This window comes from Lepisosteus oculatus, chromosome 3, assembly GCF_040954835.1.
Source record: "Lepisosteus oculatus isolate fLepOcu1 chromosome 3, fLepOcu1.hap2, whole genome shotgun sequence".
In the NCBI taxonomy this organism is placed as follows: Eukaryota; Metazoa; Chordata; class Actinopteri; order Semionotiformes; family Lepisosteidae; genus Lepisosteus; species Lepisosteus oculatus.
Window position 1 is genome coordinate 59,221,394 of NC_090698.1, and position 13,028 is coordinate 59,234,421.

The 13,028-nt window shown below is 34.5% G+C and overlaps 1 protein-coding gene across 4 annotated transcripts in view; it reads left to right on the forward strand.

Annotated features, from left to right (window-relative positions):
- The window catches only part of pcsk5b (proprotein convertase subtilisin/kexin type 5b), a 144,814-nt gene that overhangs the window by 22,970 nt on the left and 108,816 nt on the right, over positions 1-13,028 (forward strand). For 3 of the 4 annotated variants that reach the window (XM_006626990.3, XM_015367947.2, XM_015367953.2), the window contains exons 3-4: positions 5,741-5,854; positions 12,447-12,590. In XM_006626990.3, coding sequence (XP_006627053.2) covers positions 5,741-5,854; positions 12,447-12,590 — 258 coding nt within the window. Of the gene's footprint in view, positions 1-5,740; positions 5,855-8,825; positions 9,111-12,446; positions 12,591-13,028 lie in introns of those variants that run through there. The other variant, XM_015367942.2, reaches the window with a different exon arrangement.

Sequence of the window (13,028 nt, forward strand, 5' to 3'; positions counted from 1 at the left end):
TAACAGTGGTGATGACTTGATGAGAAAAACTTTGTAAAACTTTGCTTCCAATTAACCTGTCGGTATTTGGATTGTGAAAGGAAACCAGAGCACATGAAGGAAACCCATGCGAACATGGGGAGAACATACAAATACCACCCCAGGCCCAGACTAGCGCTGTGAGGCAGCAATGCTAACACTGCGCCATCATGCCACCCCTGCTGTGTTATTATTCATTTTATTGTTGGAATGTTTTAAAAGGATCTCACCTACTATTTTCCCACCAGGAGGTGTTTTTGTTTTTTAAATGAAATCTCTTCTCCATTTGAAAAGCCCAAATGTGTTTTTCCCAACAACCCTAGTCAAAGTTTGCAGTATCTCTTTCAGCCACTTCCATGGCAGGAACTACATGTTAGATACACACATAAAGTGGCAGATGCTGCACAGGATGTTAAGAAACGTTAAATCCATTCCAGCCCATCTAATCCCTGCTGTGCACATTGAGTTCTCCAACAATCTTTAGGAGTTGCCCTGTGCATTCAAGAAGTGGCATGGAATGAGTTCTGTATTCTAGGTTGAGGTTTTATTTGATGCCTTACTTGGTAGGCAAATAGTACAACTGTTCTTTATTTTGTGATCATTTGAGTCAGGTGAATTGAACGTACAAGGGTGTCATGATCTGGACTGTTATGACAATAACTATAAAGTCTCCCAAGTAACAACACAGTGAATATGTATATACTACTATTCATGTGCAGATATTTACTATGTTTAGTGGTCATTCCATTCTGAATTAACCAAAATGTAGGAAAAAATTCTGCCTCAAGATTCTGATTTTCTGATTGTCCTTGTAGAGGAAGTTAGATTAAAATAAGGCCAAATGATTAACTCAAAGATAATTTTTCTGGGGTGAACCCTTTTTTAAGGGGAATGTTGTGGTTTTGGGTAGGGCTGGGTGATAATTCGATAATGATAATTATCACTATATAATTTTCCTCGATATAATTTTAACAAAAGTTCGATAAATGTTCGATATATATGTTTATGCTTTGCACATGATATGCGCATGCGCACAAAATACTGCGCGAGTGCTCGTGCGTTTTCCAGACCGGGCAGCTAACGTGGTGTTGTTTACCCACACGGTGGTGGCTGACAGGATTGTAGTTAGAGTGGAGAAATGAGTGACACTGAAGCAAATGTTGTGCTGCCTTTTATCACACTGCAGTATTTAAGTTTTCTATTAAGATATTTATTTTGTAAATTTTACTCATGCATATTTTGACATAAAAAAGACTTGAATACTCTTTACCTCAGTTTTGTTTATTGTTTCTGCTGTTTGGCAAGTGTTTGTTGTGTTCTTAAAATAAAGAGTTGTTTAATTTACCAATTAACTGTCTGGTTTCTTCAACTTTCACTCAGGAGAAAAAATCTGCCTTTAAACTTGAAAGAAATAATGATTTGACATTTATCATGATAATTGTCGATATCGACTAATATGAAATTTTTTATTGGAATTTTTTAATGTTTTAATTAAAAACATTATTGTGATCATGTTTTTGGCCATATCGCCCAGCCCTAGTTTTGGGTGATTTTGAGGATCTAGAAATGATATTTAGAGTGTTTTGTAGTATATGAATAGGTCATCAGGTACAATATAGGGTACTCCATATTTTCAGACACATTACAGGGGCATTAACTGAACTACACAAAATGTTTCTGTACAGGGAGCTCGATAGAGCTGCTGTACGATTCCTATAAAGTATCACCCCTTTAATATGTCTATGTAACTGGCTGACTTACATTTTTTATATGTGCAATTGTCAATGCTTGAGTGATTTTTAAGTGCTTGTTCTTTCCGAAGTAGAAGAAACTTTAAAAATTGCTGACCTGTGCTCATAATTTAGCTGAATTTCTGTATTTATCTGTGGTACTGTCTACCTCCCACTACCTACCACTTTACTACCTGATTTAATGCCCCATGAAAAAGCTCTAAGATGAAAGTATTATAAATGGTCTCATCTTTGAATGGTTGAACCGCTTGTAGGATTTGAGGTAATTGACTTCTAGCAGGTCTATTTGAAGGACTTGTGGAAAATAATTGACTTTGTAATCTATCTCCTTCATAGCTTAATACGTGTAGTACTATGGCAAATTCACAGTTATGTTTTGGGTTATATTGTACAGTATGAGGGTGCTCCATATTTTCAAACTGATTACAAAGACATTAAGTAAACTACATAAAATATTAGCAAAATCAACCTTATCTCACAATATTATGGCTTTTAATATTTCACAGTGTGGTACTCACCTGCATTTTTCCTGTTCTAACTAATTTTTGCATAACAGTTTTTGTGGAAAAATCATGGACACTGTCAAAGAGAACTTAATGTGCCGGCCAGTGGTCAGTATTGTTTCTTTTTAATTGAGAATTTCTTTTAATTCTATTATGGGTGGTCATCTTGAATTTCTTAGAGGAGGTTCCTGCTTGAAACAAGCATTCTCTGATTTTTATTAAAATTGTTACTAAATATTTTGTTTGATAAACTGGCTTTTCATTGTGTAATTTGTTTATTGGAGTGGGCTTTGTAAAGTACTCCAAAGAACATTGCTTGCAAATTTTAAAGTAATAGACATTGACTGTTTTAGTTGTAGTCAATCTATCTAATATCTGATAGAATTAGGTAAAACAAGTGAGCCAAACAGATCCAATCAAGATTATAAAATGGGTGGATATGACACAAAATTAAAGGGATTGAGGGGAGGCACAGCTAGTAATAAAATCATGATTTTAATTTTGAAATGTGTGGTCCAGATCTGAGGTAGCGATTTATGGGTGAAGTAAAATGTTTTGAATATCACTGCTAATGTCTAGGTTGAAGAAGTAGTTAAAAATGCAAACAGAGTGCTTGGGTTTGCATCTAAGAGCACTGAACAGAAGTTCAGAGAGGTTAAAGTGAAGTTGTGTAATGACCTAGTTAACCCGATCTGGAGCACACCATTCAGTTCTGGGCACCAAATCATGAAAATGACATAGAGAAGGGCATTTGCATGTATTTTCAGGCTCAAAGCCATGGGCCATGAGGAAAGATGAATCTAGTCTTAATAATAATCCATGTTCTTAAATACATGGGTTTTAAAATGTTGGTAATTTAAAACGTCTGGTACATACTAATGTTTTCTTTTAAACTTTCATTAAAAATGAAAAAGCTCCCATCTTGCCCCAAGCAATATGCAACTATATAAGCATGAGATATTTTAATCATATATTTAAAATATTTTCCCCCTGTATAGTATTTTTCATAAAGTTTGACATTTTTTTAAGCGACATTTGAATATGTTTTAATGTATGTGAAGGTGTCATTTGTTTTTACATCATGGCATTTAAACAGTAGATTTGGATTTCTATGATGGCATAAGAAAATAATAATTGTATTTTATTTTATCATCTGGAATTGCTTTTAAAAGACTGAAGAGACTTGTTTCCAGGGAGTCCTTTGTCTGGGGGCAATCCTGGTTTTATAGCACTATAGCACTGGCTTTCTTTGCTCTTTGTCAAATGTGAATATTCCCTTATACAGACAAGCAAACTTTTATTTATGACACCAGTTGACTTAATAATATGCTTCAATTATATATGCTACAATCATTTTTAATGATTTTTCCAGGTCATGAGCAGTTATTTAATAATTTCAGCCTTCAGAGAACCAGTGGACTTACAGTAGTTTATGTGATCCTTAGAATTTTGGCAGTACACATTTTAAAGCTCATTAGCATTGGCTGATATCTATTTTAGGTTCAAGAAAGCAAGCTTGATTCAAGCTGTAATGCTGGGAAAAAACACAGACCATTTCTCCTGATTATGATGAGCAAGCAGTAAACATTGTTACTTAACAGAGCATGTCCAGAAACAAAAGCTCTTAGGCAAGAATTTTTCTGAAAGACATTCCCAGAGTGAAGATTCCATGCCCTGTTTAACCTTCTAAGCTCTCCGTAGGAGCAGTTAAGCTCATTGGCTGTTTAACTTTTCTTCAGGCCAATCCAAATGAAGTAAAGTGGTCTTTTGCTTGCAGTGACTTTGTACTTTGTCAAAGAGTTTAGTAACTAAGGAAAGTCTTTTTACTAACTATAATGCAATAACTTAAAAAAATAAATACTTTTGCTTTTTCATACTTTATTCTGTGGGGAAGAAGAAACCAGTTATTATTCTAGTTCATAATGTAATTTCCTTAATCTTCCTAGTCATTTGTTGTCAGCATTGTTACTGGAGAGATTTTTGAGTACTTTCTAAGGATGGGCCGTTATTTTGTTTGTTTCAAACGTAGCTGAACAGTTTCTTTCTGGTCTGGTGCAATGTGCTCTACATTTATAGTCCATCTTAAGCTTGATTTTCTTATGTTCCCAAATGATTTCAGTGCAGGTGCTAAGGTACTGGTATAAAATATGTTTATTACAATCAGTAATGGTTTTAATGCCATAGGTCATAGAAATGTTAACATTTTTGTATATTATCGCCACATATCTTTACAGTACTTCATTCTTCGCTATAATTTTATTAGTGCTTTGTAAGTCAGTATTTAATTCAACCTTATATTGTACAAGTCAAATTGTCTTAGGGTTGGCCTGCATCTCCTATGTCAGTGGAAAGTGAAAAAACTTAAAAGATGAACCAGTAAATTTTAATGTAACTTGTACATAGTTCAGTAGTATTTTTGCCTGTTTATAAAATGTTCTCATTCTTGATATAAGGAACACAGGGTCCTCCATTCTGCAATTCTAAGGAGTCTTTGTTCTTGACACTGACTGAACTGTCTGAGGTTTACATATACATCTATAACAGAAACCTTGAGGAAAAACGGTTTCCTGATTATGTCCCTCAGAGGTGTATCTATATGGAAGGCTGTGATGGTCCAAGCATAGAGCCTTGCGGAACTTTACATGTAACTTGTAATAAACATGAACACGCATCATGTAGGTGTATGTAACTGGGCTTACTAGAATCTGTTTTTGTACAGTTTCAAAGAGAAGAGGACACAATTAGACAGGCCAACAGTGTTTTTTTAATTATTAATTTATATGTAATCATTGATAGTGTCAAAGGATTACAAGGGCAAGAACAGAGACGGTATCAGTGTCTGAAGACAGAAGCATTATTCATTCACTATTCTAATTAAAGCTGTTTCAGTACTATGAATGGGGCAAAACCAGACTATGACCCAGTATATTAATTCTTTAACTGCACTATTTTTATGGGATCTGTCGCTGTATTATGTTGCTTTTATTTGATTAATTATCCATCAAATACAGACACTAGTAGTCTAATAGTTGCTTTACAGGTTAAATGAAGGAACATCTGTGGTTTGTATGCAAAATCTATAGCAATGTCTGAAATGGCATTTGAATACTTGTGTTCAAGAAAACATGCCACATATTAATCAGTGGTTTGACTCAGTGTTGTAACCCAGTTCAGTTTGTGAAGTTCATGGTTAGAAAGCTGTTTACTGTCATACTCAGCATTTATATAATAAACATGTTTGCCCTTCTATTGTAATTTATTTAGTAGGTATACCTTCTATTGACTACATTTATTGATAATTCAGTCAGCTGAAGGTATATCTACTACATAAATTATAAAAGAAGGGTCAAAAATAAAATAAATGAAATAAAATAAGAAGGTGTAGGTGGGCAATTTTGGACTGTTCCTTAAGACTATTGGTTTTCTACCAATAGTTCATGTTACAATGTTTTTCTCTCTTGTTGGCAGGTGGAATGGATACAGCAGCAGGTGGTTAAAAGGAGGATAAAAAGGGATTATAAAGCCAGTGCTCCTCAATCCATTTACTTTAATGACCCCAAGTGGACAAGCATGTGGTACATAGTAAGTATGCAAATGAAAGCCTTTTCTTTTTGAGAGCTCTTTGGATGTTTTTTTCCAAGACACCCTCTTGTCTGTCTGAGTGCCAGTTAAAAAACTGTAATGCAAATGTAATGGTAAGTGCTTTCAAAATAGGCAGACATTCATTATTTTGAACCTAATAATAATCATTAACTGGTGCTAGGCATTAAAACTTCAAAATATGGTATGCCATTGAAAAAGTACTATAACCAAAGCCCCTTTTAGAAAGGGTAACCTGGACAAGACAATTGATGACTGTTTTATTGGAGTAGGGGAAAACTGTTGCTCTTACAATACCAACATTATTTATTTTGGCCTGGTAATTATTTGTTCTTTGCAATGCTTACAGACTAATTGCTGTTCCTGCTGCCTTTTTTCATGTTTCATTGGTACAATTATGATAAAACTCTTTTTTTGCATTGCCTGCTGTAATTGTGGTTACTGTTGTGAAGCTTTCTGTTCTAAACGTTATTTTTGAAATGTGGTGTGCATGATACTGTATATATACACTGAAATTTTATATACATGCTCATTTCAATTGTAGCTATTATCAGGACAGATTGGGAATCTCTTCAATAACTGTTTATTCAGATACAAAAAAGGTCCCGATATAATGAAGTGTTTATTATAATGTAGTTTTTGACCTAGGCCTGCTGTGACAATTGCTGATAATAAAATGGGAAAGGTAAAGTTCATTTGCTGGTTTTGTTTTATACTGTTAAGCCAAATAGAGTTAAATGTTACCTTTAATGTATTTCCATAAAAAGTAATTAATTTACATAACTGCTATTTCAGAACTCAAATGTGGGATTTTTCTAGGAATTGTTCAATGATTATCTTACTTTTAGAACATTGACCAGAAAAAGCAAGTTTAATTTTAAAATTAACAAACAACTTCCTTTTTCCAATGAGAGTTTGAACTTTCTGAGCAAATAATTTGTAAACGTGGAATAGTCTGGAAAGTAGCCACAAAAGAGATGTAAAATCAGAAAACAAGATTTTCTGCCAGCCATGACAGAATGATGAGTCATAATGAGGCAACATCCTCCTGTTTTCTAAGAAAGTTATACTTTAAAGCAGTGAAGATAGTAAATGTCCTGTACAGTTTTGAAGTCATGTTATGTTTTTTTCTCAAACTGCTTAAATATTTTAAAATTAACTACACATTTTTTTAGGATTGAGCTTTTACATTTAGAGGAACACCTTTAACACTTACTGAGGAACTTCTTAAGTGTTTATTAAAATGGGTTTAATCAAAGTAGTCTTTTATCATAGCTTCTAGTGGATCATACATTTTTGCTTGGATAACAATCCTTGCTCACTATACAATGCGGTTTTAGTTAAGCTTTGAAGTGAATGTATTTATGATGTTATCCCATCTAGTCTGTTTATTAGTTTGTAACAAGTTGATTGAAGGATCTCATCTAGATGTTTCTTGAAAGAAGCCAGGGCATTGACTTCAACAACATGGCTGGGCAGCTTGCTCCATACTCCTACAACCATTTGGGTTTGGGGGCATTTTTAGTACTTGGTTTTAAAAAACTCTTGTCTGTGTTACCCTCATTTATGAAGAAATTGTCTGTAAAATATTATTATAATAAATATATTGTAGCACATTGGTACCAACACATGGTTTAGTAAGCAGTATAAATATATAGCGTATGCTAACAAATGGACTCTGGATTTAAACTGTCGTCTCAAGAACATCACTGAAATGCACAGCCCCAGCAAGCACCCGAAGTGGCTCCACAGCCAAAACGTTGTGTTTTCTTTCTTCTCTTTTCAGCACAGAATAAACCTTTAAATTGTTCCTCTATAGAACATGTATATTCCCAGAGTTCACAGCATTTGCCACTCATTAGCCACAAAATGTGCAGATCCTGGAAGTGGATTTGAGAGGATATGAGAATATCCACAATCCTGACGGGTCAGAAATAGACCTTTTGAGTCATATGTTTCTTATAAAGAACTATACCGAGTGAAATCCTGATGTTATATCACATAAAGTATGATAAACATATGATAGAAATTAAGTGGAGGGGAACATAAACATACAGTTTTAGCAATCCATAGTGTTAAATCTTCACACCCAGTGTCTTAATATTAATAAATCTAGGCAAAAGTCTTTTGATACCTGAAAAGCATCCAAATGTATGTTTTGGTGCCCTGTGTATGAAAGGGTTGTTCACTGCTTTATTACGTTAAATACATGATGTATGTTAACCTATATTTATCTTTCCCTTTTTCTTTTTCAAGTGTTTTGATAACCACTCTCGCACATGATAGTTATGGTTTTCTAAATCAAGATGATTTCCACACCTGTGGTATGAATGCTTTAGAAATGTTTTTGTCAAAATAGTAGTAAACACAGCTGCTATATGGGTGACTTCACTTTGTAGCTTTTTTCAGTAAGTATATCTGTGTTAAGTGTTTACATATTTGTTTATTTTGTCATATGGACAAGAAAATGCTGAGAGTGGCTATAGGAAAATGTTTTAAGTATATCTATAATGCAGATTTGAATCTGCAGTTATCCCCAGGCAGTATGTTACCTTCTGCTTAACACTTGTCTCTTACTTTCCAAGGTAATTTTATATCAGAATGAATCAAAATAATGTTAAGGAAACTGTTTTACAGTGTTGTGTAAGAGCAGGGTTTTGTTGTGTCAACTTAAGAAAATAAAATTCTGAGTTAAAAATAGTCTTTTGTAGTTGTAAGCGTACAGTATTAGTTGGTTCCTGTTTCTTAGTAAATTCAAATGGGACAGCCCAAATGCAAAGTAAATATAATTAATGGCTTATTTCAACATTGCAGGTGGGAGTGTGAGGGGGTTTTGGAGGCTATACAAGGAACTTTGATCGTTTTGGTACGATACACTTACCTAGTCACTGGCTTTAAGGTTATGATTTCTTAATGCCTAGAGGTGTATTATTGGACAAACATATTCTTTTGGGAACCTAGGTGCCTACATCAGGGCTGGAGTCTAATATATCGGAGCTTTTTAAGGGAATCCACTTCTGCAATTCCAGCTCTGCTACGGAGAAAAATATAAGACAAGAAAGAAAAGAGAATTAAAGGGAAATTACATCCTGGGAAAGGGACAGAGCCATCTCTTAGCACAAAAACTGCAGTGTTTCTAGTGAACTTCCAGTGGCCTCAGAAGATGCAACAAAGTCAAAAGATTTGCTTTGATAATGTACTCAGCGGAGGGGCCTTGATGAATGCACTTCTCAAAGAGGTAATGACTGCATTTTTGCCTGGAAGGGAACAAGCAGTCTATAATGTTACTTAAGAGCCTAGAGTTGCCTTGCCGGGCACTTCTGTGAAAAGAGAAAATAAAGTCATGCTAGCTGGGCTTTGCATTATAAAACAGAGAAACAATATTGTTCTTGCTTCTAAAAATTGTCCCTAATTTAATATGAATATAGCTTGATTTATACAAACAAGTACCCAAATCTTTAAAAAATACATTTTTTTCTTCTTAACCAGCTTCTAACTGTAACTCCAAATAATGAAAAGAGTGGAGTACCCGGTGAAGAAAATTAAACAGTATATTCGATTGCACACTGTCTGGTAATTCTGGCAGTCTTCTGCAAGATTTTATTAGTTGTCATGGTTTTGAAGCAAAACATTTGTCATTGTTTTCTTACTAATTCTAAGACTACTTACAGTATAAAACATATATTACATGTAAGTATAGTTACCGGGAATAATCATGTGTGGAATAAGGTCAAATAAAATGTACTAGACTAAAATTGTAAAAGAAATAAGAGACAAACACAATCCTTTTTTGGATGGCCCACCAAGAACAAACTCCTGGTTATCGGTGGAGGATTACTGTAAATAGCAAATAGTCTGTATAGTTTCTAGCCCTTTAAGTAGTTAACAATATAAAAAAAGAACCTTGAGATTGTATTAATATCTTTATACCAGGTTATCTGTAGCTAAAACTGCCATTCAGAAAATAATCAGTTGATATCCATTTTATTACACTGCTCATTATTTTGTGAATGTGGTAGGTGGCGGCACAAACACGACAATGACTTGAATCCAGGGTATGATGTTGTTGTGCCCGCAATAAACCTCTTTTAACTTGACAAAAAACATCAATTTTAACTTATTTTTCCAGTTCACAACAATGTCAAGACATTGTTGAGACAAAACGGAATAACTGTTTTCAACACAAGGAAAAAGCATAGCAAATTGGCAAATTCTGAAATTGTGGTATTAAATTATAGAAGTACCTGGAAGTATTTGTCAGTCTGCACAAACTGAGTATGTTTCCATTGCAGTGGTTGACATAGTGTGAAAAATATAAAAAATTGAAGTACAGACACCTGGGTTGAGTGTGATTTCATTTCCCTTCCATCAGGGTTATAAACTAAGCCACTTCCAGATGAGGTGCTGAAAAGTAATATTTTGTTCCTGTTGCTGTTTTGTAGCCATTAAACACTGCAATATCAGGTAGTTTGGAATATACATTTTTTTAGGTTGTTTTTCTGAACTTTTTCAGACTTGTACTCAGTATCACTGAGATTTTCTTTTACTATTTTAAGATTGGGCTTCTTAATAACTCACATAAAATAACTTACCAAAACCAATGAAAATGATTACTGAGACGTATATTTACAATATTTTCGGTGTATCAAGTTGCTTTATAATACTGGCAGTCGCAAGTTAAAATTTCCAGGATGTAAAATATTACTAGGAGACATTATAACTAGGAGTCTACCAAATGCCTAATATACAATTCTGTCCATACCACTCAAAGGGTAGCTGTGTCTTACAAGTGCTATGTGGAAAAAAGTGTTTTGGGTCATGGAGCTGTATATTCGAAAATAGGATAGATGGTTTTGGGGGGGAACTGGACCACATACTAACCAGCAACGTCAAGCGTAAAGCAAGATATACCCTGGACACGCATTGATACAGACACTCACATCAGGGCCAGTTTTCCCAGAAGCCAGTTAACCTACTAGTATGTCTTTGGACTGTGGGAGGAAATCAAAGCACCCAGAGGAAACCCACACAAACACAATGCTGATAGCAGCCTGGGAGTTGAACCCAGGGCCCCAGCATTACGAAGCAGCAATGCTCACCACTGTGTCACTGTGCTGCTCTTCACATTTAAAAATGTGATTTATATGCCATATTTACAAATGACATTTGTCCTGTTTCTTTTTTCAAGAATCATTTGACACTTAGTCAAATGCATAATCTGCTCTGATTTTTAAGGCATTTTATTTTTCTTGCTGTGCTCAAAATAAAATTTAAATATAAGATATTTTCATTCAGTGTAATTATAAAATGGTTCTGTAACTGAGAAGGGCACATGAGGTTTCATAAAAGAAGGTTTAATATCAAATCTGTTGTATGTAAAGTATCACAGTTTAAAGAAAGTAACATGATATTCTTCTATTGTAAGCAAATGCCTTGTGATGCATGAGGTTCTGGTTATTATTTTGAAAAGATTTTGAGGGGGAAATTCCATTGGAAGCAAAGCATCACTCAGTGTGCTTTAATTAAATAGTAGCAGAATGCTCAGCTATATTCTTTTAAGTCAGCTGCAAGGTAAATATGATTTTGGAAGGCATCTTAAACACTTGCTCATTTTGTCACAATGGTTTTATGAGTTAGAAGTGGACAATAGAAACTGAAGCAAATTAAATGTTTTTTTTAATAGTTACTCATTAACTTCTAGAGATTTGTTTTTTCCCCCTCTATTTTAGTTTCTTCTTTTTAGAAGTTAGGACCACCAGATATTTTTGTTGTATCCCTACCCAATTTGAGATCTTTATTGGTATCTTTATTTGTATCTTTACACCTGGGCTTAAAACCATGACAGCTGAACCCATGTGGAGAGAAAGAAAAAGCAGAGACTCCTGTAACCCATTGAGCCATTGATTTGAGTTTTAAAGTGTCATACAGGAGTTTCAGTGGCATGCCACTCACCAACGTCTTCAGTGAGTGAGAGTCTACAGCCACCTGGGAAATCTGAGTAGTTACTATTTCATTAGGGGCAGTAACAGTCCTGGCTGACTTATCCCAACTCTGTATCTGGTGATGCTGAGCTAAATACTGCAGGCTCATAGCAAGACAGAGATTGGTGTTGTACACCAATTTGAAGTCGGTCAGGCAGTGTAGTCCAATACATTTTTTGTGGTAATGCTAAGCCGATTTCACTTGGAGAATTTGGTCACAATCAGCTGATGATAGAATGAAGACTGAAATGGACATTATGTGGACTATAGAAGTCATCATGTGTTCTAAGCATCAAAAATGAATGTTTTACATCTGTTTTTCCTAACTAAATGTACAACACAAAATAATTATAAGGTGTTACTTGCATTCATTTGGTTACTGCTTTATGTTGAAGCATTTCTTTCTGTTTTGTGATCCAAAATTGTATCATCCTTTTTTAAAACACACAGAAGATTTAACGTGTTAGTAAACTCTTTATGAACAGGGGTCATAGTATGTTCTAATGCATTTACCTTTTTTGTTATAACACTGCCATATGTTAATATTTTGTCATGTTTTGTTATTGATGTGCAAACTGTCTTTTTTTCTGTAGCATTGCAGTGATGATATCCACAACTGTCAATCTGATATGAACATTGTGGGAGCCTGGAAGAGGGGCTACACTGGAAAAGATGTTGTGGTTACCATATTGGATGATGGCATTGAAAGAAATCACCCGGATCTCATACAGAATTATGTAAGCTTCTCTTTTTTACTGAAACCCTTCAGTGCTTCTTATCCTACCTAGAATATGTATAGGTTACTCAAATAAACTGTTTAGGGGCCTATACTCCGATTATGAAAGCTGTTTTTAAATTTTAAACACTTTCACAACTTAATATTTAAATTACCTACAATCAGAACCATACAATGGAATAGTTCTGTTTAATTATGGAGACCTAACAAGCACTAAATTATGTATGATATACAGTGTAAATTATTTACATTCTTAGTATTCCGAAAGCTATCAGAAATCCATACCTAATGACAATTGTATCAAAACAGTCTAGAGTCCATGAATGCATCTTTAACTTATTTTACATCTATTGCTTCCTTGCATCAAACCAAAGCTGTAACGCCAAATGTTTCGGCATTTTTTTCTGATGGTTTTGAATATGACAGTGAAACTTTTTTT